At 45.6% G+C, this 24,133-nt stretch overlaps 10 protein-coding genes across 10 annotated transcripts; 4 read left to right on the forward strand and 6 right to left on the reverse strand.

The window, feature by feature from the left end:
• Positions 1-210: 210 nt before the first annotated feature.
• On the reverse strand, positions 211-5,166 carry FA14DRAFT_159037 (uncharacterized protein). The gene has a single exon (XM_025498024.1). The coding sequence runs from the start codon at positions 4,858-4,860 to the stop codon at positions 346-348; it is 4,515 nt and encodes a 1,504-aa protein (XP_025356844.1). The 5' UTR covers positions 4,861-5,166; the 3' UTR covers positions 211-345.
• An 813-nt stretch (positions 5,167-5,979) lies between these two features.
• Positions 5,980-8,900, reverse strand: FA14DRAFT_3820 (uncharacterized protein). Its single transcript, XM_025502273.1, has one exon. It carries the CDS (start codon positions 8,531-8,533, stop codon positions 6,320-6,322), a length of 2,214 nt encoding a protein of 737 aa, XP_025356845.1. The 5' UTR covers positions 8,534-8,900; the 3' UTR covers positions 5,980-6,319.
• Positions 8,901-9,547: 647 nt separating this feature from the next.
• FA14DRAFT_151982 (NAD(P)-binding protein) lies at positions 9,548-10,672 on the reverse strand (the record flags this gene model as incomplete). The annotated part of the gene is made up of 3 exons (XM_025497497.1): positions 9,548-9,896; positions 9,960-10,239; positions 10,309-10,672. The coding sequence occupies 3 exons, from the start codon at positions 10,670-10,672 to the stop codon at positions 9,548-9,550; spliced, it is 993 nt and encodes a 330-aa protein (XP_025356846.1).
• A 284-nt stretch (positions 10,673-10,956) lies between these two features.
• Positions 10,957-12,226, reverse strand: FA14DRAFT_159039 (uncharacterized protein). Its single transcript, XM_025498025.1, has one exon. The coding sequence runs from the start codon at positions 12,000-12,002 to the stop codon at positions 11,109-11,111; it is 894 nt and encodes a 297-aa protein (XP_025356847.1). The 5' UTR covers positions 12,003-12,226; the 3' UTR covers positions 10,957-11,108.
• FA14DRAFT_159040 (ribosomal protein L15e) lies at positions 12,211-13,450 on the forward strand. The gene has a single exon (XM_025498026.1). The coding sequence runs from the start codon at positions 12,678-12,680 to the stop codon at positions 13,287-13,289; it is 612 nt and encodes a 203-aa protein (XP_025356848.1). The 5' UTR covers positions 12,211-12,677; the 3' UTR covers positions 13,290-13,450.
• Positions 13,451-14,111: 661 nt separating this feature from the next.
• Positions 14,112-16,139, forward strand: FA14DRAFT_117778 (uncharacterized protein; the record flags this gene model as incomplete). Its single annotated transcript, XM_025496251.1, has 2 exons — positions 14,112-15,186; positions 15,247-16,139. 2 exons carry the CDS (start codon positions 14,112-14,114, stop codon positions 16,137-16,139), a joined length of 1,968 nt encoding a protein of 655 aa, XP_025356849.1.
• Positions 16,140-16,514: 375 nt separating this feature from the next.
• On the reverse strand, positions 16,515-19,100 carry FA14DRAFT_175859 (uncharacterized protein; the record flags this gene model as incomplete). Its single annotated transcript, XM_025500619.1, has 1 exon — positions 16,515-19,100. One exon carries the CDS (start codon positions 19,098-19,100, stop codon positions 16,515-16,517), a length of 2,586 nt encoding a protein of 861 aa, XP_025356850.1.
• A 1,403-nt stretch (positions 19,101-20,503) lies between these two features.
• FA14DRAFT_3936 (uncharacterized protein) lies at positions 20,504-22,132 on the forward strand. The gene is made up of 2 exons (XM_025502285.1): positions 20,504-20,725; positions 20,820-22,132. The coding sequence occupies exons 1-2, from the start codon at positions 20,672-20,674 to the stop codon at positions 22,050-22,052; spliced, it is 1,287 nt and encodes a 428-aa protein (XP_025356851.1). The 5' UTR covers positions 20,504-20,671; the 3' UTR covers positions 22,053-22,132.
• FA14DRAFT_159043 (uncharacterized protein) lies at positions 21,943-23,041 on the reverse strand. The gene has a single exon (XM_025498027.1). It carries the CDS (start codon positions 22,737-22,739, stop codon positions 22,281-22,283), a length of 459 nt encoding a protein of 152 aa, XP_025356852.1. The 5' UTR covers positions 22,740-23,041; the 3' UTR covers positions 21,943-22,280.
• Positions 23,042-23,438: 397 nt separating this feature from the next.
• On the forward strand, positions 23,439-24,122 carry FA14DRAFT_166265 (putative 40S ribosomal protein S24; the record flags this gene model as incomplete). Its single annotated transcript, XM_025500014.1, has 2 exons — positions 23,439-23,655; positions 23,847-24,122. 2 exons carry the CDS (start codon positions 23,439-23,441, stop codon positions 24,032-24,034), a joined length of 405 nt encoding a protein of 134 aa, XP_025356853.1. The 3' UTR covers positions 24,035-24,122.
• Between the last annotated feature and the right edge of the window lie 11 nt (positions 24,123-24,133).

Raw genomic sequence — 24,133 nt, forward strand, 5'->3', positions numbered from 1 at the left:
TGTCGATCATTTTGCAGCTGCATGCTTCCACCATGAGAATCTAATTAGCGTATGTTTTTTTTTTTTGAAACGGACAAATAAAACCCAGATTTCTTTGTTTATTTATCCGTTGACACTCACATCACGCGTCAAAAAAACATTAATGCATAGAATGCAGACGGATGCATGCAAGTTACAACTCCGATCAACCCTTCTCAGGAAATTATGCATCGGCCATTAAAGCAAACCGAATTAATATTCTGTTGAACTGATTGAATTACGATAAAATAACAAATTGAATGCGAAACAAAGGATAACTCAAGTTTTTAAGAGTAAAATGATAGATGTGTGCTTGCTTAGCTAAGATCAAGCCATAGAAGCACTTCTTCGATCTTTGGCCGAAAGCGTTCCAACGGGAGAACCGCGCGATTGTGATCCACTTCCAACAGGTGGAGCAACCAAGGGTGTCATGGAACTTTGAAACCTTTGTCCGTTCGTCGCTCCTGCTCCTCCTGTGCTCTCTGAACCACTTCTTGAGCTTGGTGTTTGGGCAAATGCTAACCCAAACATTCCTCCACTCATACTGCCCGAACTGGTTGGTGTAACGTTGCCGGGCGTTGGTGGTACACTTCTGTTGTGCTTCATATGGGCTTGAATCAAATGTCCGGCACTCAAAGCGGCCATTAAACTTAACTCTCCGGCCATTACAGCGGCAGCAATGATTCTTGCTAACCGTTGTGCATTGGCACCCGGCACATCTTTTGATGATCCTGCCACGCCCAACATTTCCAACAAACCTCTTTGTGGAGATAAAATTGTACCACCACCCACAGTTCCCACTTCAATCGAAGGCATTGAAACTGTGACCAGCAAATCTGTTTCTCCTGCAACTCCGCTACTAGATGGAATGGCCTCCATCAATGTCATGCACATCGAACTTTCTACAACTTGTGCGGGATCTTGACCAGTTGCCAAGAAGACAGCAGCGACAATATTCGCAGCATGTGCATTGAAACCTCCAATAGAAGCGGCCATTGAACTTCCGATCAAGTTCTTCTTAATATTTAGGTTAACCAAATCCTCCACAGATGTTTTGAGGACGCTCTTGACAGTTTTGCCAGAAATTACAGCTTCACAACAAACGCTCTTTCCTCTTCCTTCGATCCAGTTGATCGCACTTGGCTTCTTGTCGATACAGTAATTTCCGCTTAAACTCAATACTGACATTTCAAATCGTTCTCCCATGCATGCCAAAGCTTTTTCCACACCCTTGGAAACCATATTCATACCCATAGCATCACCGGTAGAAGTTGCGAATCGGATATATAGCGTACGACCTGCCATTACGCAACGCAGAGATGACAATCGTGCAAAGCGGGAAGTAGAATCGAAAGCTTCTTTGATCGTTGCTGCTCCATCAGGTGAATCGATCCATCTCTTTGCCTTTGCGGCTTGAGTGATCGTGCTGAATTCAACTGCGGGACCACGGGTCATTGCATCTTGAGTGAGCACGGTTGTTACACCACCTGCAGCGTTTAATGCCTTGCATCCACGCGAGGTAGAGGCGACTAGAGTTCCCTCGGTTGTGGCCATCGGGATTGGTGTCATTTGTCCGTCGATCAACAAGGGACCGGCAATACCCAACGGCAAAGGCATGAAACCGACGACATTCTCGCAGCAGGCTCCCATAACCTGGGCGTAATCGTACCCATTTAGTGGAACGAGTGAATGCTCCAATGTTTTTGTTGTGCTTGCACGAGAGATGGTCGCACGACGAATACGAACTGCGCGTTCGTGGTCCTGCAAAGATTTCTCCAATGAGTAGCCAGCAATTCTTCCTTTTTGCACAAGCAAAATCACCTCTTCATCAGATAACATTAAAACACCCGCACCCTCTGCGTAGATCTCGATCACTTCTTCCAGAGTACGTGCTTCTCCAGAATCATCCGTTGAAATACCGTTGATGCTAATAACAGCTTGTTGTGGGGTAGTGTTGGTTTCATCTTGAGAAGAGGGTGATCGGATAGTATCGGTAGTGCTTTGACGTTTGGCTGGCTTTTCGATCGAGTTGATAACGATATCACTAGGTTTATTGTGAGAAGCAGCATCTTTTGCCAAATTGCGATGGTATTCGGAAAGTTTGTCCGCACTTGAATCTTTCTGCAACGGTTTCGTAGGTTTTTGCAGGGGACTGTCGGTAACGACGCCATCTTCTTGACGATTCAAGTGGGCACCGATCATGCGTGCAGCGGCAAAGGCAGCAGCACCGGCAGCATTGCCCTCGGCCAAGGCTGCATTGCCTGTTGCAATTCCCTTGAGGAGGTATGCATTTAAGAAAATGCTGATCACCAAAGCCAGAGAGATCCATTTACTGATGACTGGGTCGCCAACAATCACTGTCCATCCGCTCATAAAGCTGTCAAGCACATTTAAGGAGTGAGATCCGCTTGCGTTTGTACTGCGTGTGATACCGGCGTGCGAATTGCCCAATCTCACACCCAAAGAGCTGGTGAGATCAGGGCCAACTTGTCCGCCGTTTGATGCATTGAGTGCTGTTTCGCCGAATACGCTACGTTGACTTTGCGAGGGAGAGTCGTATGGATGAGCAACGATGAAGGTGATAGGATCGTATACTTTTACGAAGAGATCTTTGTCGGTTGCTTGGCTCTTTGACAATTGACTCAACAGCGGAGCAATCAAGCTCGATTGTGCGTCAGTTTGTAAAACTCTACTGGAATCTTGGATAGATTGATAAAGAGTTGGCCCATCTGTAGAATGGTGTCGTGTGATAGCTGATTGAGTTGTCAAGGTCGAGACGAGGTTCAATGAGTGCAAGGTCAAAAAGGTTGTGACCAAGAGTAGCTTTAATCGTGCTACCGGGTTCTCCCGTGCTCCTGGACGTGTAGGCTCGAACGGAACCTTGCCTAACAACAATTTCACAGCCTTACGCCACAACGGTCTTGGTCTCTTGCTCTCAGCCAAAGAGTCCGGACTAGAGCCTCTCCTTGAGCTTGCTTTTGACGATGTTCCATCAACGGGAGAAATGTCAGAACTTGGTGTATGATCGGAGTCCACATTTGGTGGCGTACTGGGAACGACACGTTTCATACCACGCATCACTTTGATACGGTGTACTTCTACCATGATTGTCAAAGTACCAACCAAGAATGCAAACAAGAAAGCACAATCGAATGCCAAGATCAAAGCTGCCAATTGACAAAATTCGCGTAATCCACTTAATCCCGAAGTAGCACCAACGGCCATAACAGCAATTTCAATAGCATAATCCCGAACGATTTGCATACCAACAGCATCAACAGCTGCAACGACTACCTCTTTTGCTGGTACAGGTTGGGGAGCAGTCCAGCGGAGGGAAGAGTCTGACTTCAACCGAGCTGTCAAAGCACGAACGAAGCTCTCCTCTTGGGTGATGTGAGCATCTTTGCTTGCATTGCTGCGTCTTCCAGTGCTGACATCATTTTGTGCACCTCCTCCAGCTTCTTGTTGCTTTTGACGTTCAACATGTTGTTGTGATTCGTTCAGTGCGGAGAGAAGAAGGCTTGGGTGTGCTTTGTTTGGGGTTGTTGCTTGTGGTGCGATTGCAGAGTGGGAAAATACTGCTTTTGTGAGCAAGAATGGCTTTTCAAAGCCTACAGTAATGACAAGGAACGGCAAAGCTTCTGAAAGACAGATTGGATCAACGGTTACACCCAAGAGGTATGCCATCGTCAAAGCACACAAAAATGCACAAATGGAAGATGTCAAAACAGATGCACCCAACCAGAAATTCGAACCAAATCTACGCATAGAGATAAAGAGGTTGACAAATGTTGCATGCATCAACAAATAAGCTGAAAGCATGACAAAGATATCTGCTGAATCAGCCCTCTTGAGCAAAGCCCAGAATCGCATGACCAATGCCCAAACTGCATATCCCATCCAACGAACGGTGCGAACGTCATTTGAGGCGTTTTGAGCTGAAAAGAAATCCCGCAAATCTGCATCGGGAAAGATGGCCAAGAGTTGCAAATCAGCATCATTTTGGGTTGCCTTTTTGCCTTGCTTGTATTGATGCGGTTCGGAGATGCTGTCATTGATCAAAGATCCCAAGAAGTCCTCATCGTCCGCTTTGGAGAGGAGCTGGTGACGTTCGTTCCAATGATCTTGACTATACTCGCTGATGCGACCAAAACCATATCCAACCAGACCGGAATCGGTATCGCGCACGGCAAATGGTTGAACAATTTGCTTGTCAGCCACACTTTCTGAAGATGACAAGAGTTGCTCTTGCAATTTCGTTGCCACATTTCCCAAGATTGGAGCGGCTTGCACTTGAGCATCTGCCACAGCAAAAGGTTCAACGATAAATCGTAAAGATTTGCTGTTCTCATCTTGAATATCTCCCAATTCTTCGGTAGTTGTGATTGGTGTCCATTCCTTCTGTCCTGCTTTACGTACTAAAACGGTACCTTGACTGATCGATGTGCCAGCAAATGTGCTTGGCTTTGGGTCCCAAAATGCGGCTGACAGAGATCCGGCCGCACTTTGCTCCGGTCGCCCGACAGAAGAAGCTCTTGCGGCGAGGCCGCTTGCTTCTTTTGACAAAGGTTCAAAAAAGTTCGAAGTAGCAAGAGCATGAACGAGTTGAAAGTATGCCAATGTTACAACAATGAAAATCGAAACAATTACTTCGATCGGATTTTGTGATGCCCTTGTTGCCAATCCGCGCAATGCCATTTTTGGTAGAGATAATATCTGTGTAGGTGAAGATGCAGGCGTGCTCTCGGCCTTTTCGATATTTGGCATAGCTCCATCAATTGTTGTGGTTTGGGTTGTGCTTGAATCTGCCTTTGCGGCACGCTTTCGTAGAGAAGATTCCATTGTTGAATAATGATATCAATTAATGTATGAGACTGGGCTGTTGAAGCAATCGCATACGGTGTTGTTCTAGGAAAAAAAGAGTGTGTGTGTTTGTATACCGGAAAAAGTGTAAAAGTTGCTTAGCGAGAAGGAGAAAAAGAAGAAAGACTTGCTATCTACAAATATCGAATGCTTGTTTAATGCTGCATAACCGTGCTAACCGAAGAGTGTAAAAGGGATTGATATGAGACCGGTTCTTGCCACCTATTTTGCTTGATAAGTTATAGAGTGTTCCCGCAAATTTGATGGCGACCAGGGTTGGAGAATCAAAGGGAAGATGAATAAGAAGAACACAGGGCTTGAGAAAGCGAGAGAAAAAAAAAAAGACAGACAAATCTTACCGCTTAGAATGGCGGAGATACGAAAAAGAACAGCACAATTTCACTCAACACGCTCTCGCTCTTGCTTGCAAATAAAACTTTTGGGATTCTGTCTGTTCGCCCTGGGCACTACACGGATAAGATCCTTTTACGCACTAACATTTTCGCAAACGGTTTTTATTGTTTCTTTAGTGTGAATATGCACGCACGAATGACACTGCCTTGAGGGAAACGCGTCAATCAGCCAGCCAGCCAACGAGCCAGGCGCGCGAAAACATTCGACTTCAATGCTTTAGATGAACAGCTCACTCGCCTGTGGTCCGGTTGTCGGAGGGTACTTGAGTGTTGTTTGCCGATGAGGCAGCAGCTATACTCTAATGCATTGAAGGTGGGGCGCCACATCCAACGTTCAACAGCCATTTAAAGCGGGGGGATTCTTCAGATCGCATAAGCAAAATCAAATAGGGTCTGATGTTGGGGAAATTTGTCTCCCAGTGGCTGCTGTTAAACTAGAAACCGTACTACTTACTGCAAAAGGGCACAGATGATGATTATTCTTCCGATTTTTGTTATTAAAGGTGCACAGTCGAACCAAGGAACAAAGCTTTGCATGCGTCTAAAGTCGACTAGGAGAATTCTTCTAGTGTGCAAAGAGTATGCAAAAGCCCAAAAGCGTACATTCAAGCTCGTTTATCTTTTGGTAGAAAAGGTAAAAAGTTTAAAAACGCGCGGCCATAACGCTAAAAACTGAAGTCTATTAATATACACGCACACATGCACAACACTTCGCTTATACCACACTCAGACAGCCATCAGAAGCCATTTTCCATGCAAGGTTCTCCTTGTCTCACCTGTGCAGATAACGTCTGGCTTTCCATTTGCAACAAAAGATTGGGGAAATAGGTATATTATGATATAGATAAGAAAGAGTGGTACTCCAAAAGAGAACAAAGGAGATAAAGAGCAAGCAAATAAAACCAGCAGTATACAAGAGGAGATAGAGAAAAAAATGATAGTGACAATGGAAACGAGTGTGGTTGTTTGACTACCCCGCAACGGAAAGCAGTCTTTGTAGGCTGGAGTAGCTACCCCGCAAAACATTAAGCAGCCTTGGTTGGCTGTTTGACGACAATTCGACCTCTGCCTGCCGACTTGACTTTCACTTTTGGCTTCTCGATCCTTTCTGTTCGATTACGCGAAAGACTAACTTGTGAAGATGGAACTGCTCCTCCGTGAGAATCCAATAATTTCGTCGTTGCACTACCCAAAATAAATCGTGCAACACCTTTTCTACGAATATGTTCAACATGTGTATCCGCTTTTGTGCCCGTTTTCTCTTCATTTTGACTATCCATAGAAGCAACTGAACGCATCGAAGGTGCGCCAACCTCCTTCTGGCCAGCTTGTTCACCACGTGTAAAAGGCGTAGCATTGAATTGGAACGCACTCGAGGCAGGCGATCTTGTCCGTGTTGACGCTCCACCTTGCGAAGTAGAAGAACTTGCAAGTGAAGGCGTACGTGCATAGCCACCATTTTGTCCTTGTTGTTGCATACGCGGATACACCAGCACTTCTGATTCAACAGATCGATTTCGTTCATTTTCGTCTTGGCTCGGGAATCGTTCTTGTTTATTGACCTCATGTTGACGAGGTTCAGTATATCTACTATCGCGCAGCAATTCAAGTTCATGTGAACCATCTTGCGCCATCGCTTGCATTTGGGTCAAAGCTGCAGAGTATTCATCATACATTGGCTTAGATTGAGGTTGAAGAGCTGTCGATCGCAATAATTCTTCCAAACGATCAATCTTTGCCGACAATTCATCCACTCGACGATCATCCGATGTTGAAGGTCTAGAGTAAGAAGATGCAGTCTCATCTGGGATCATACTGCGATGACTAAAGAGTGATGGTTCATTCGTTCCATACCGTGAAGAATGCGTGCCACTATTGGCGCTACCCGTACTCATGGCGAAAGAGTTTCCAAACGTATCACGAGATTGCTGGAAAGATGCCTGTCTGTGCAAAGTTGAGCTAGCATATCGTTGTGTTCCACTGTTGAAAGATCGCATCGAACTTGCACCATTGATACTTCTTTGCTGTTGACTCATGTAATGATCACGTTGAGTAGGCGATAAAGATGATTCCGGAAGTCTTCTACCAAAGTCATCCAGCGTCGAATTGTTAAAGTCAGGACTCATCAAATGTTGTCCAACAGACTGTTGACCAGCCAAACGTGCTCTAGAAGGAGCGCGCGATAAAGCTCGCTCACTTGAACCACAATGGCTATCAGCTGGCGTCAAGGGCATACTGGATAATTCATACAAATCCATTGGTTCACCTCTCTTATTCCCAGCAATCTGTTGAGGGGCGGGATTCATTTGTTTTTTCAACGCAAGTTGCAATTGCGCAACCTGAGCACGAAGTGAGGCCATCTCAAAGTCTGATGCAATATCCTCTGTGTTGCGCTGCTGAGCGTCTTCTTGTTGATATGGTGATTTGAGTGTTTCAGATGCACTAGATTTGCCCACTCGCAGAGGCGCTACAGGAGCTGGAATTGGCGGCAAGGCCTGTTGTGGTGGTAAAGGAGCCAATCGTCTACGGGAAGAACGACTCTTTACGGTCGAATTCATTCCATCTTGCATATCCGTATCCAAAGGAGGGGAGTATTTATGGGATGGCGATTTTGAGCTGAATTGTGGCTCGTATTGCTGTTTGGGCGTCTTTTCCATTTCCAATGCTTGCTGTTCCAAATACAAGGCATGTTGACGAGCACGTAATTCGGCCAAACGTTGTTGCCTATCGGAGTTCTGATCAGGACTTTGAAACTCCCCTTTTGTGATTGGAAAACCTGCCATGATTGGCATCAATGGTGAATCGGCATTTGTCATATTTGGAGGAGAAGGGAAGGACATCGTAGCAAAATCCGCGCTTGTAACACTTGTATCACCGGTTTGTTGTGTAGTTTGCGTGCCACCAGAAGTATTGGATTTTGCACTCGTGGATTGCGTGATCGTACTACCGAATCCTGGTGAATCCAATTCTTTCAAATTTTGCGTTTTGATGGTAGAAGGATGATTTGATAAAAGCAATGGTCCTTGTGTCAAGCTTGGAGAATCAGAAAATTGTTCGTCAAAGAATTCACCAGCAGTTGAATTGATGCGCCAAGTTTGATTGGAAAATGCAGAAGAAGCACTTTTGATACTGTCCAATCCTGTACTCGGTCTCTTGGCAGATTCGTAAGAAATTTCTTCTCCTTCACGCTCTTCTTCCAATACTTGAAAGAGATGCTTATTGATAGGTAAAGTTGTCATAATGAGGGAAAAGAAGAAAAAAAGAGAGTGAAATCCGTCGAATTGTTGAATTTATAAGAAAGAGTGAATAGGGGTCGCCGAAAGAGAATTGATCCTCATCTGAGCAAGGGATGATGGGGGAGAGGAAAGACTAGATGTTACGAGCCTTGTCCGATGATTGAAAGATGTGGTCAATTGAGTAAGTGAAATAGCGTGTGTTACAGAGTATATGCGCTTTACCGATCAATGACTTTGGGATATATCGCACGGTAGCGCTTTGAATGTGCAATTTAGCACTGTCCAACTCCATCGAAGGTGTCTTTTGAGATCGCAGGGACCTTGAGAATTTCAAGGCCCGAAAAAAGGTTCTTTAATGAATTTGACTGTTCGACTGACGGCGCCTTCTTCATCTCAACTGTCAAATATCAAAGCATATCGCCCGCTCTTGAAAAGGCTTCTCGGAATACTTTTTTTGATTGTAGCAAGTCAGGAACGCAGTCCAATACCTGGACCGCTTTAGTGTTAAATATAGTGCAGCGCTGGTGGTGTTAGTTGAAATAACACGGTTTTGATAAAAAGATAAGAGAGTTGCGGTATTTAAGCAGTCTCTTTGTGATAAAGTTCTACGACCTGCATGATAGTCTGTGTATTTTATGCATCCCCATTTTGGACAAAGATAAGAAATTGCATCTGTTGCTCCTGGATAGGGACATCGGTGATTGAGTGGGCTTCATTGACAATGACAAGATTCGAGCTAATTTAGTCCAAACCTTGACCGTAGCTCTAATGGTGAAAGCTCATTTTGGTCCGGTGAAAAGAAGAAGAGGAGATAAAATCTCAAAGCCACGTCAAAAGCTTTCATCAAAACTCTCCGGACTCCCTGCATTGATTTAAGCTCAATCAAGCCACTCAAAGTGTAAGGGGCTCTAAATGAACCTCTACTGCCCCGCATTCGATGCAATAAAGGCAAAACGAATCGCATCCAAGAAATATATAGCATTATGGGTATTCTGTCACGAACTCTTCAGGGTAAACTTATTGCTTGGCATGTTCAATCTCTTGATCCAGATCGACATTAATGGACTTCTTGGCGGTAGATTTGACGAATTGCATAAAAGATTGCGAGAATTGTTGATTTTGTGAATGCTTGGCGGCAGTACTATGCTTTGCACCAGGTGCTAAATGCAAACCATTGTACTTTTCCACATCGTTCAAATTTGTCGAAGTGGCAGCATACAATGAAGATAATGCACCTTTATCAGGTGAGACCAACATGTAGGGCAGCACAGTCGATACTAACCATCGAGCCACGCCCATCTTTGGGTCCATTTTGGAATGGGCTTGTAAGCCAGTCTTTACACCTCCGGGATCCAAGGAAACGTTGCTAGAGGGGAAAGGAATAGAGGTTAGGAAAAATGTGCGCATGTATGCACCGAGGATCACTCACCAGATGTTCTCTTTAGCTAAAATTCTTGACAGTTCTTTGGACAATAAGACATTGGCAACCTTTGATTGTCCATACCGGGTCCAAGTAGACTTCTTTTCTCGGTTGATCTGTTCCAATGAATCCCATGAATGCTTTGGTGGTCCTGCTCCCAGTAAGTACTCGGCAGAAGAAGATGTTTGGACGATTCGGACAGAATATTTGCCAGCTGTTTGACGTGCGGTACGAACCAAGACATCCAGCAATAGCACGGTCAAGATTGCAGGACCGACGGCATTTGTGGCTAAATAAAAGAAGGAAAGAACCGTGAGTGTATATTCTAGTCAACAAATGTGCCCGCCTGCCTACTCACCTTGTTGGATTTCGATACCATCCTTATTCACACTGTATGGAACTGCCATGATTCCGGCATTATTAATCAAAATATCCAAACGATCTTGTTGCGATTTGAATTGTTGAACGGCTGTTTGAACGCTTTCAAAATCTGAGGTATCACATTGCATATATGTGATTTCACCTTTGATGTCCTTTGAATGTTCGTGCATTCGTTTGATCGCCTCTTCTGCTCTACCTTGATTACGTGCAAACAAGTACACTCTACAACCCTTTCGAGCCAATTCTCGTACACATACTTCACCAATTCCACTAGTCCCACCAGTTACAATCGCAACTCGTCCTTGTAAGTCGGGAATGTCTTCAAAGCTAAACGATGGCATTTTGTGTGATGGTAGACGAGGAGGATGGTTGGGTTCTATAAGGAAATCACCTGATCGAACGTGCCGAATTGACACACCAAAATGTGGAGAATTTGACTATGTAGTCTAACGAATGAATAGACCGCCGGCGCGGGCGCCAGTGCAAAAACAATGCGCGAACCAACTCCCGCACCACCTCCCCTCCAAAAGTAATCTTCCGCTAGCGCTGAGCTGCCAAATGATCTTCTTGTCGTGATCGAAGTTCTCAAAGACACACTGATGATCACTATGCTTCCCACACATAAACTTCTGCTTCATATCATCGCAACTCGGTGCGATACCATAAAAATGCATTTGGTCAAGAAAATGACCTTTTTCATGAAATGTACATGGTGTTTGTGGGAATGGGAAAGAGGGGAAAGGGAGAATGCGAGTGGGGAAATCAGACAAACAAGATTTACTCGTTTTGTCCAGCCTTGAAAGCAGCAATCTTGTCGGCAATACGTTGTTTGCGTTGAGAGTGGGTGAGCTTGGTGGCCTTGTGCTTCTTGGTCTCGGATTTCCAGTCCTTGCTCTTTTCGGTGGGTTTGAAGGATGGGTCTTCACGGATAGCGCTGTATGCGTTTTCGTAAATCTCTTCAATGTCTTCGCTACCAACTTCATCGGCCAAGTAACCGGAGAAGTGCTTCTTGAATCGTTCGTCATCTTCTTCTTCCAAAGATTCCATGAATTCAGCAACGTGGCTACCACGGATGTAACCGCTCAAAACTTCAGCGTCCAATTCCTTGGTTTCAGGGTCGTAACCTGGGAAACGCTTCTCAGAGTGAGGAATGTAAAGACCACCGTCAGATGCACCCTTCATGGCGGCAAACACACGGGAACCGGTTGATGTACGTTTCAAACCGACATCCAAGTATGCCTTGAATGGACGGGGTTCATCGTCACCCAAAGGTTGTGTCTCTGTCATTTCTCCATCAGGTTCAACAACACCTTCGTATTTGTCGGCCAAACCCAAGATTGTCAAAGCACGACGAGCGGCCAACAATCCTGTAGCGTAAGCGGCGGTCCAGTTGCTCAAACCGTGCTTGATACCGTAACGAGGCAATTCACGACTTGAAGCGTGAGTCAAAACAACATCACCTTGAATCTTGGCGGAAACGATTTGAACAGTGACGAATTTGTTGGAGAAACGAACGACCAAACGGTATTTAGGAGCGTTGTATTTGTCCTTAGCTTGAGAAGTCAATTTACGACGAGCTTGGTAATCAGTCTTTCCCTCACGACGACGGCGGTACTTGACTTGGTAACGAGAGAAGTAAGCTCCGTTCTTGGTTTGCTTGACGAACGGCATTTTGATTGATGTTGAACAGGGTAGTCGTGGTGATAACAGTTGGGATAATGCAGATTCAAATTTGAGGTTATTGCTTCGATTGCCTTTACAGCTTAAAGCTCAAGAAGTTTACCCTTGTGCGTCTGCCCCGGCGCGTCTCTTTCGGCCGAGGCGAATTGCGCACTCAAGGCCGCAAGCTGGCTGCGCTGAAACACGTGAATAAATGATTTCTTCGCCCAGGAAGGTTGCAGCTAGGCTTGAGTCCTGGCTCTCTCTCTCTCTCTCTGCGGGCGCGCAGTTTAGGATGAAGTGTAATTGCAGTTGACACACTTTATTCGAATTTGCAGCAAATCTCCTAACCTCTTCCCTCACCTATCGTCACTCGTCATCAAGGAGGTAAGTTTACAAGCATTGGTTTGCCCGGATCGACATGCTGCTGGATGAATTGCGATGGAGGAAAAGGGGAATTGGCTGGATAGAAGGGAGATCTGTCGGTGTATGGTGGTACAAGAGAGAATATTGGAACAACACATTCGAAACGGAAGTCCATCATAACAGCACTTCGACTTTGCCCATTCTAGAGATACTTTTCGCACATCCAGCAGCTCGGGCGACATTATCACTATCATACATTCTCGACCTCAAAAACTAACTCCTCCTTACCTTTATCCCCCTCTCTCAGGAACTTTCGTCAAGATGGGTGCTTATAAATACGTGGAAGCAATCCACACCAAGAAGCAATCGGATTTGATGCGCTTCCTTTTGCGTGTCCGTTGCTGGGAATACCGTCAATTGAACGTCATTCACCGTGCTTCTCGTCCTTCTCGCCCAGACAAGGCTCGTCGTTTGGGATACAAGGCCAAGCAAGGATACGTCATCTACCGTGTCCGTGTCCGTCGTGGTAACCGCAAAAAGCACGCACCAAAGGGTGCCACATACGGTAAGCCCGTTCGTCAAGGTGTCAGTCAATTGAAGCCAGCCCGTAGCTTGCGTACATTGGCCGAAGAACGTGTTGCCCGTAAATGCGGTAACTTGCGTGTGTTGAACTCATACTGGATCAACTCGGACGGTGTACACAAATTCTACGAGATCATCTGCGTTGACCCCTTCCATAACGCAATCCGTCGTGATGCAAGAATTAACTGGATCGTTAACCCAGTTCACAAACGTCGTGAAGCACGTGGCTTGACAGGATCTGGAAAGAAGACCCGTGGTCAAGGAAAAGGATCGAAATTCAACCACACTGCTCCAGGAAAGAATGCATTCATTCGTCGTCGCGACACACTTCAATTGCGTCGTTACCGTTGAGCAATTTATTTATACAACTGTTTCCCCTTTCTCTCCCACTCGCACGTCTTGTATCATTCCCACCACAATTCCCCTTTACATGATCATACACATTATTTCAACAAACAAAAGGCTATTATGCCGAGCAATGATATGACTCATTATATGCAATGAAGAAGAGTGACGATGAACAGGTGTGCGGACAATGCTAAGAATACAATGTATTCACGGCACTCCTTGTTCCATGAGATGCATGGGCTATAATTAAGATAAAGTCTTTTGCAATGAAGAAGAGTGACGATGACCGGGACTGAAATGATATGCGGACAATGCTGAGAATACAATGTATTCACGGCTATCCTTGTAGAATATCACATGGGCTAAAATTAAGATAAAGTCTTTTGCAATGGCTCGCGCGAGATCCCGTACTGTACGGCCAAGAATGCCGTTCCGCACCCTATACAGTGGAAGGAGTGCGGTACGCCTAGCTGAGTTGAACGACGCTTTCTATTGCTAGAAACGCATAGAGTTGCAAGAGATAAGAAATGAGGCTAATCTGGGCGTAAAGTATGACGTGGGGATTGAGTAGCTCAGGCACTGTACCTGCCTTTATGCATTGTAATCTTAAAACAACTCAAAAGAAACGCATTAAACAACACCTCCTCTATTGAACGGGGCGAGGAGAGGTGAAAACATTACTTGTCTTCTAAAATAGATCATTGCCTTTCTTTCCTTCTTCCTAGTCTTCCTCAACTTCACTTCTTCACGACCTCTTCCCAAAGCCCTCGAGCAGTCATGATGTCTTCACTCGCTTCGCCGCCTTTGAGGCCACAGGGATTATTGATGGAGCCAAACCATCAATTCACGTTCAGGTTACCAAGACGTATTTTCGTTGGATCAATAGTAACACCACAATCTTTAACCAAATTACGATATATCAAAAGAGGAATAATCGGCGTTGGAACAGCGGGTGTGATTCGTTTTGTGGAGGATTTGGAAGAGATTGAAGCGAAATTAGAAAAGTCTGGCAAAACTTCACACATAAGCCAACATCTAGATGAAGATCGAAGTGCAACGCCCGTGAATGTGCCAAGACACAAGCCAGATCATTCTTCACACGAAAGCGAATCGGCGTTGATCACGAGCGATGAAATGACATTACCACCACCTGCACTTGGTGATGGCTATACCCCAGAAGAGAACAAGAAAGAACAAGAGGCAATAGAATACATTGCACAAAAGCACGGATGGAAGCTACAGGATTGTGAGACGGTCTTACTGGGCTCCAACAGCTTCCTTTCGCCGGGTTTTGTGGACACACACGTTCATGCTCCCCAAGTTCCAAATTTAGGTCGTGGGCAACAGTATGAGTTGCTGGACTGGTTGGAGAACATCACCTTCCCACGAGAGAGAAAATTTGAAGATCCACTTTATGCAAGAAAGACGTACGAATCTGTCGTACAACGCATGTTGGATTGTGGAACAACGTGTGCGGCAATTTATGCCACTTTGCACGAAGAAGCAACGATGATTTTAGCACAAATCTGTAACGATAAAGGTATGCGTGCATTTGTTGGAAAATGTCAAATGGATAGAAATGCACCGGTGGAATACAAGGAGAAGACTTCTTCTGCTTCTATGGAATCTACAAAACGTTTCATCAACTTCTGTCGAAGTATGCCTCCGTATGGAATGCCAAAGAGTCCTGAAACGGATCCTATCAATTCTTCCGGAAGCGTAGAAATGGATCAATCCATTGCCAGACTTTCCGCAACGATGAACGGTATCTTGCAAGGGGAAGATGTTCAAGTGCGTTCGCCTGAAGCATTGCGTCCGAATGGACCTGCTTCCAATGCTGATAGTAGTAGCATGAGTGGAAGAAGTGACTCAAGCACAAGAGCTACCTCAATCGCACTGAGTTCAAATGATGACCCCAACAGCTTAGATTCGCATTCCAGAAAAACACGGAGCGGAAGAGGAAGCGTTGCAAGTTCCGTACAAAGCCATGGTCATTCAAGTCGTACCAGTGTAACGACAAGCGGAGCAGGAACACCCAAAAGAATGGAAAATGCAAACGCTCTTGTTCAACCGATTCTCACTCCAAGATTTGCGATTGCTTGCTCTGATGCTTTGTTGGCCAGTATTTCGGCTTTAATGTCTCGTGATCCATCTCTTCGTGTTCAAACCCATCTCTCGGAAAATCCAGGAGAGATTGCATTCACGAAGGAGTTGTTTCCATTTTGCGAAACATATACGGATGTCTATGATCATTTCTCACTCTTGACTCCGCGTACAATCCTTGCACATGCTATCCATCTGGATGAGCAAGAGATGAAGTTGATCGCTGAACGAAAATGCGGAATCAGTCATTGTCCAACAAGCAATCTCAATTTACGTTCGGGGGCCAGTAGATTGGGAGAATTGCTCAATCGTGGTATAAAAGTTGGTTTGGGTACGGATATGAGCGGTGGTTTTGGAATGAGTATGCTTTCGGCTATTCGTGATGCAAGTGTGGTTGCCAAAGTGATTCAATTCACTCCTTCTTCTACCGAAAAGCCAAAATTCGAACAAACGAAAGATCAACATGATTTCTGTAAAGGTCCAATGCCATTGGCAACGCTCTTCTACCTTGCAACGTTAGGGGGAGCAGAAGTTTGCAATATTGCTCATCGTGTTGGAAGCTTGGATGTGGGAAAAGAATTTGATGCGATCTTGTTCAACTGTGATAATACGAACCCCAACTTGTACATCGAAGACGATGATGGTTTGGAGGAAAAGCTGGAGAAAGTCCTGTTTTGCGGTGACGATCGTAATATCGCCTCAGTTTTTGTGAGAGGCAGAGTGGTAGGAGGCTCTGCACCTATCGCATAAAACGTTGTAAATCTTATATATAGAGTTCCTTTCACGTATCTGTACAATAAACAATCTTCTGAAATATGATATTCTTTGAAAGAAAAGATTATACAACTGAATAAAGATGAAAAGTCGTCAAGATGTTTTCCGTCTTGTTTGGTCATCAAAAAGTCGTCATTTGTTGTTTATGAAAATGCTGTTGAGAAAAAAGGGGAATTTTTGAGGTTCTACACTGCCAACCAAATGAATAAAAAACGGTGAGAGTGGATTTTTGATATGATTAGGTTGAAAATAATTGCATAAAGGAGATGATGCTGAAAGATGCAAGGTGACGCTGAGAAATTGCTGATTTGAGATAGAGAAACGAAATAAAAAAGGGTGCTTTTGCGTGGATCATCCACCTCCTCCCATTCCACCTGCCAAATTTATTCCACCTTTGCCGGCCATGATCCATGCCGTCATTCCGACAAACAGAACCCCAGCCGCACCAATGACAGGCAAAGAAGCAGAATTATCGAATGCGTTACTATTCGAATCTCCTCCTCCAGTCTTTGATCCGAATCCTGGCCATCTTTTCTCTATCCCTTCTCCTCCCAATCCTTTCCTCCTTCCAGATGCAAGATTGACCATTGCGCGCTTTCTGACGCCGTCAGGCAGTTCTTCCAAGTCTACGTTCCCTCCGCCTTCAACGCCATGATTGCTGGCTTTTTCTCCGCTGCTGCCTGAACTGCCAACGCTTGTATCATCGGTCATCTTGGATGTCGCACTACGAGAGGTGTCTGAGACGGAGGAAGAAGCAGATGTTGATCCTTCACTTTCCATATGCGTTTCTCGAACGAGTAAGTTATAATCATCCGTATAAATTAATGCTCGTAAATGGCGATTCAAATCTGCCGAGGTTCCCAACCCAACCGCACTTGTCGTCCTTCGAATTTGATTGACGGGTGATGGCGTAGATGATTGTTGGAAATGATTTCCTCCCTTTTTCTTCTTCTTTTTCTTCGATCCTCCTGTATTGCTGCCGCCAGAATGATTTGCGGTTGGGGCAGAGACGCTTTTATTATCATCATTATTACCACCGTCATCCGTTTGAGCGCCTTCAACCAAATCTTCAACTTCTTGATTGAGTGTATCCCACATCTTTACCACTCTCCGTATCTCTTCACGATCGGAATTCAATCCGGCACGGTCTTTGGCAAAATCGGCTTCGAAAGCATCTCTCCATTTTCCCCATTTTGCTTCCAAAATGCTCAAAACTCCACCGGCTGCTGCTGCGCCTCCACCAATGGCCAAAGCACCGTCGGCAAGGTCGCTGTCCTCTTGTTTTACTGTAGGTTCTTGTACTTCAGGCTTACTATCTTCCTGAACAGGCTTCTGCTCACTTTCAAGTGATCGGATGCGCTCTTCCAGTTTGCGAACATTGTCGGTTGCCTCGGCATGTTGATCAGCAAGGTTGCGCCCTAACTCTAAAGCTTTTTCCAATTGACTTTCCATCGCTTCCAGCCTTCGAACGAGATCATCGTTCGGTGGAATAGTGGCTGCCTTTCTGTCCAAAGCTTCTGAGACACCGTCAGCAGGCGCTAGAGGACCGATGTGCTCTTTCAAGCGTCTCAAAAGATCTTTGTCGTGTGCTGAGGGTCCCTCTTCCTCGTCCCCGTGATCAAGATGTCCAATCGCGTCGAGACTGTCGATTTCATCATTGCCGACCGGCCCTTTACCGATACTCCTTGTGGGAAGACGATCATCTTCTCCTTCTCCAGGCATGACGGTATCCATCGACATCACACTGGCGGTATCATCATCGTCATCATCATGCAAAGCGTTTCTCTTGGAAGCCAATAGTAGCTTTGCTTCTGCTGCTTCACTTTGTGCATTTCGAACTTGTTCTTGCATTGAAAGAATATCTGCTTTGATCCCTTCATTGTCATCCAAACGGGATTCAAATACGGCCAGTCGATCGATATGAGCTTGTAGAGCTTGTTGAGTTTCCTTTACTTGGTCTTCCAACGTTTTTAGCTCAGCCGCTCTTGCATTTGCCTCATCGGTCCTTTGACGTCTTTGTTCCTCTTCTTTTGCTGCAGCGTTGGGATCGTTGGAATTGGCCGAAGGTACAAGATGTTGATAAGGTGGATTCTGCATTGGTGGAAGTCCGCCTCCGAGAGTTTCTCCGATATCACTCATGGCAGCGTTGAGCGAACCAAGTTCACCTGCCGTTTCCCTGCTCTTTTGCAGTTCTGCTTGTAGTCTATGAAGAATATGGTCGAAGCTCATCATACCGTTGACGCTTCCGCCCGCACCATACCCTCCACCACTGCCCATCTTTCTGCGGAGGCCTCCTTCTGCTCCTGGACCGACGACGTGGTGGTTCAAAGTGCTTCCTGCGATTCCACCTCTGTAAAGTGCGGCAAAGTCATGTCGCAATCCCAATGCCTCTTCAGCGGTCATGACGAGAAAGACGCGACAGGCAACTTTGTGATGGATGATTGATTTGTTATCTTCTCCTACGATATCAATACCGAATTCCACAACGTCATCCGTATGAAGTTCAAACGTGTCGGATTCTTGACCTTCAGCAGACAATCTGGCACCATTGATGAATGTACCATTGGATGATTTGACGTCTTTGATGTATACTTTTCCATCTTGACTCCAAACCTCTGCGTGCATTCTACTAAGAACTTTGCTGTCAAAATAACCATTACTGGGTTGTGGAATGGTTTTGTTGTTTGTCTGTCTTCCTATCTTGATCTTATTTTGTGGACCAGGAGGTGCTAATGAGATTTGTTTGGGTGCAAAGGTATCATTCAAAGGTTGCAAATGCAAAGCCGGATAGATTAATTGACCAACACCATTCCCATTTGTAGCACCATTACCCTGACTTGCACCTACACCATTTGTCATTCCACTTCCATTTGTGTTTTGACTTTGACCGTTACCGGTATAATGACCGTTTGTTTGCTGTTGTTGAGCGCCACTCATGTTGGATTGATACATTGTTTTACGCGACGGCCAAAGAGGCCATCAACTGAATCAAGTCTCCTTTTGATGCAAAGAAGAGATCAGATTGTGGTATTGAAGTGGAAGCGGGGTATCCAATAATGCGCGCGCAATCGAACTTGTTTGCGTTAAAGATTGGTGGAAAAGTGTTTGGCGGGTGGTGATAAGATTGCCAAGTGTGTTGTTGTTGTTATGATGGGGTAAATAAAAGGGGAGGAGGGATAGAATGATTGTGATTCCAATTCTAGATAAAGTAGCCTATACAGACAACAAATGCGTTTCCTGTGTACAAGCGTGTGAGATGGGCCGAATGAATTTGAATGGAGTTCTCCTGTTTTTTCTCTTTTTTTCTCTTTTACTGAGCTTTTGTGATGCTCAATTCTCCTTTCTCTACAGCGGTGCGCGCTAAAAGCAGCTGCTGCTGTTGCTGCTCACAAGGTACGCGCCACCACTCATATGCAAAACAGCAGTATATGCGCAATTGGCACGCGTTTTCTTATGGTTGTTCATACACAATTTCACCTTAACAGCCTCAACACTCCACATATTATTTCTCCTTCGTATACATTCAACAACCATCAGGCTATGTCAACATAAAAATGAGTAACATTTCCATTTCACAAACAGAGAGAGTGTGTTCTTTTGATTGGTGTAGCTGTCCTTAAGCGGGCCGTGCGAATGGATTCATTTCGAGCAGGTCTTTTTTTTTGTGACTTTGAGAGGTGAAACGCCGCACTGAACGCGTTAGAATAAAAAAGTGTGCCTTGGCTTGAGTGTGTTGTAGTGTTTGTATGATTAGAGTTTCAAATGCTTCTCTGAAAAGGTTGATTGTCAAGCATGCTGTTAACTTGATCCTGTTTCCACCACTATCCACCCCTCAAAGAGCACAATCCTGCTCTGCAAATGCAGCATGTCTTTTCAACATCCAAACAATAATTCCATACAACCGACCACAATGAATGATGCGGAGGAAGATGCTTATCCATCAGCATATACTGCACCTCCTCGTCCTCGTCCACAAGCTGAGCCAAATCATTCCACTCGTGGAAGACAAGAAGAACGTGGTGATTTAACGGCAGACAATCTAGAACGCATTCCCGACGCAGATCATGTAGCACCCGGAATTCGATTGCAGGCTTCCGGATATGATGAAGTGGGAGACGATAGATGGGAAGGAGACGTTGCACCTGCAAGACAAGAACCTGAATCGGTCGATCGTATCAAAATTGATGGAAGGGGAAGATTAGATGCGGATTCAGAGAACCATCAGAATCGAACAAAACCAGAAGTGAATATTGTGGTGGGAGGCGATTCCGACATGATGATGCTTGATAGCGATCGAAATGGCGAATCTTTCGCTTCTGGTCGTGCTCCTTCTTCTGTGGACTATTCTGGCAGAAGTAGCACTGGCGCAATCGATCATGAAGGTAGCGAAGGTCAAAATTACCGTCAAGATGATGGAGTGGAGGAAGATATGGTGGATTTCGATGATGAAGATGACGATAAGGATGTTGTTCATGAACGAGTAGGAGGAAGTGGAGCAACGGCTGAAAATGCCAGTAAAGGAACCTCTGTCGGTCATTTTGGACCACGCGGAGAAGCTATTCGTGAGTGTCTGACCAAAGATGATCTAGAAGTATTGTTCTCTGATAGCCTTCCCCCTAAATAGCCGGTGTGCCACCACATCTTGACCCTCGCCAGCCACACTTTCGTCCGCCCAGCCCAAGTGCCGCTTCAGTTTTGTCGGTTGCTGTCCAACCACCTGCATCGCCAAAGTTGCAGGCTTCAGCGGGATCTGGACTCGCTTCTGTCGGGTCTACATCTGTAGGCTCAGCATTGGCAGAAGTGGTGGATTCGGGTGAAGAGACGGAAAGTTTTGATAATGGAGCATTGACGCCAACGCTTTCTGATGAGTTCCCAGAAGATGATACGGAAGAACGCCTGAAATTACCTTCTGACCCATTTTATGCTGGTAATGCAAAATCTGGACCTTCCTTCAATCTACAGAGGATGAATATTGATTCGGATGATGCGCCACCTTCAACTTCAAGTGGTGGCCCTTATCAAGTTTCATTTAATCCTGTAGTCACTTCACATCACCGTGGCAGCGTTTCGGGTTTTAGTGGAAGAGCACCAAGTATTGCTGCCACGGCTGGCTCTTCTCGTGCTCCTTCTACCCGTGGATTATCTCCACCGGCGTCCATGTCTCGAGCAGGCACAACGGAAGGTTCATCCGTGGAAGAATACGAATCTACTGGTACAGGTTTAGATGGAGACGGAGCAGAAACGCCAAGCGTGGGCAGAAGTAGAAGAAGTTCCTATTCTGCTCCAAGTAGTGAGGTGGATAACGGTGGTATGATTAATGATGATGTGAATAATCGTGCAAGAGGTGGTACTCTTGTCCCCTCAATGCATGCAACCGGCTCAAATGCCAATCTGCATGTTAATCAAGGGCAAAGTGATTTGGGAGAAGATGGTGGACCAAGCTTGGCACCTTCAGAAGCCGGTAGTGATTCTACAAGATCGATGACGTACGAATCCAGTATAGGTCACGGCGGCGCAAATTCACACAACGTTTCAGCTTATGGCGGTGTGCCTATCGGACATGCGACTGCAAGTTCAGAAAGATTGCCTTTGGCATGGGCATCAGCTGGAATTGCTGCTGCTTCTTCATCTCCATTGGTTGTTGAACCTCCATCAATCACGAATGATTTGACTGAAGCAGGCATTTCTCCTTCACCTTCTGGTTTCAAAGGTTCATCTACTACGCCCATGCTTCCGAGTTTGTTGGCAATCAAACGTGCAAGCAGACGTCAAGATAGCGGACCGGCAAGTACAGCGGCCACCGCAGGAACAACAAGTCCAGCAAGCAGCTTGAGTGTAGATGGAGATTTTGATGAACCACCAGGAGGCTATCCTAGTGAGAATGTGTAGAAAGGGTAACTTTGTATTGTATAAAGAGATGGTGTTTCTTTGTCGAAATGCATTAATTCGTATCAACTGTCAGTAAATCTAAGCTTTTTTGAGTCTCTCTCTCTCTCTCCGCATTTTGAAATGATCATAGAATCATATGTGTGGCAATCATACAGAGTGAGATGCGTCGTACAGAAAACAAAAAAAAAGGGTTTGGGGAAGGCGAGATTTTTGTGTGCTGATCACATCTTAAACCCGGACCTTACCACCGGCACCACCCTTCATTTGTTGTTTGGAAACCTTCGGTGCGGTAGCGGCTGTGTTACCCTTGTTTGCCTTGCGTTCTTCTTGACGTTTCTTCTTTGCCTCTTTAGATTTGGCCAAAGCATCAGCTTGAGCAGCAGCACGAACTTCTGGCTTTTGGTTACGTTTGGCGGCAATGGCGTCTAAGCTTGCACCAACGATTCCACGTTGATGTTTGACAGTCTTGCGGGAACGCTTCTTGGCAATCTCTTCAGTGATACCCTTTTTGTGCATACGACGGTAGACGATTGTCCATGCGATCTTACGTGGGTTCTTGCGTTGCAAGAAGAGAGATTCGTTCTTGCTGGACACGAAGCGGAAGACCTTGCTGTCACCACGGACGAACAATTTACCCTTGCTTGGGTAGATCTTACGTTGAGAGAAGGCACAAGTTTCGACCTTCATCTTGGACCTGTAGTGTTGGGGGAGTGTGAATCAGTATGCTGAAGACTGGATTGGTCGATTAGTCAAGCTCTTTGGCGACAGCAGATGGTGAGATTGTCGAAAATGTTGAGGGTAGGCGGATCGATGTCGTCCTTTTCCAAAATTCTGTCTCTACCTCATGTATCCCATCAAAAGTCGCACTCCACTCAACCCAATCTTTGCCATCCTTCCGTCTCCACAATAAAGTCTTCCCGTCTGCTGTCGCTGTATCGATTGCTCTGTCGAATGTACTTACCTCTTGTTTGATGGTGTATTATCGGGTGTCGAGTCGGTAAAGAGGAATGATGATCTTGAGAATTTCAAGGTCGTGTAGATTGGAATTGTATGCAGTACCCAAGGCACTTAGGCCCACAGGCGTTGTCAGGCTCTAGTGTGTAGTGCATAGAATCACCACGCGCTGCTTGCTATTGAGGCAAAGCCAACAAGCACTGTAACATCACGTCGGCCGAAACAGCCGCAGGCCCTGGTTCACCAAAAGTTGGCTGGATGTACGCTGCGCAGCATGGCTTTTGGCTTTACACGTGAAGGTCATTGAACAAGCTCGCGCGCCTACCAGGTCTGTCCCCAATCTTCAGAATCCACCGCGCTTGAGAACAATTAGTTCACTTTGGCCATCCTTTTTCATCATCCTTCTTGTCTTCATCAACGATCCGGCACAAGATGGACGCCACATCACCCGTCACATTGCGTACGCGCAAGTTCATCACTAACCGTTTGCTTCAACGCAGACAGATGGTTTTGGATGTCATTCACCCAACCCGTGCAAACGTTTCCAAGGATGAACTTCAAGAGAAGTTGGCAGCAATGTACAAGGCCAACAAGGAACAATGTGTTGTTTTCGGAATGCGCACTCACTTTGGTGGTGGTCGCTCAACAGGTGCGTAGAGAGGGAGGGGGACTTGGCTGGAAATCATGGTGCTGCAGGCGGGGGAGGGTTTCTGTGGGAATTCGACAACTTCAGCATAAACGATGCGACCTTTAAGAATTACTAGCAGCACCATCGAATCCAACTCATATTCCTTTTCGAGAACGACATACTAACATCTTTTTCCCCTTTTCCTCCTTCAGGCTTCGCTTTGATCTACGACTCTCGCGAATCCATGAACTTCGAACCACGTTTCCGATTGGTCCGTAAAGGATTGGCTGCCAAGGTCGAAAAGGCATCTCGTAAATTGCGTAAGGAACGTAAGAACCGTGCCAAGAAGCTGCGCGGAACAGCCAAGAAAAAGGGTGCTTCCAGCGACAAGAAGAAGTAAGCGCAATACCTCCTTTTCGCAATTGTTACCACCACCATTCAATTTGGCAACGACGTCAATCGACATTCGTGACCTTTATTTTGTCGTTTCATGGGTCAC

Source organism: Meira miltonrushii (genome assembly GCF_003144205.1).
Source record: "Meira miltonrushii strain MCA 3882 unplaced genomic scaffold FA14scaffold_1, whole genome shotgun sequence".
In the NCBI taxonomy this organism is placed as follows: Eukaryota; Fungi; Basidiomycota; class Exobasidiomycetes; order Exobasidiales; family Brachybasidiaceae; genus Meira; species Meira miltonrushii.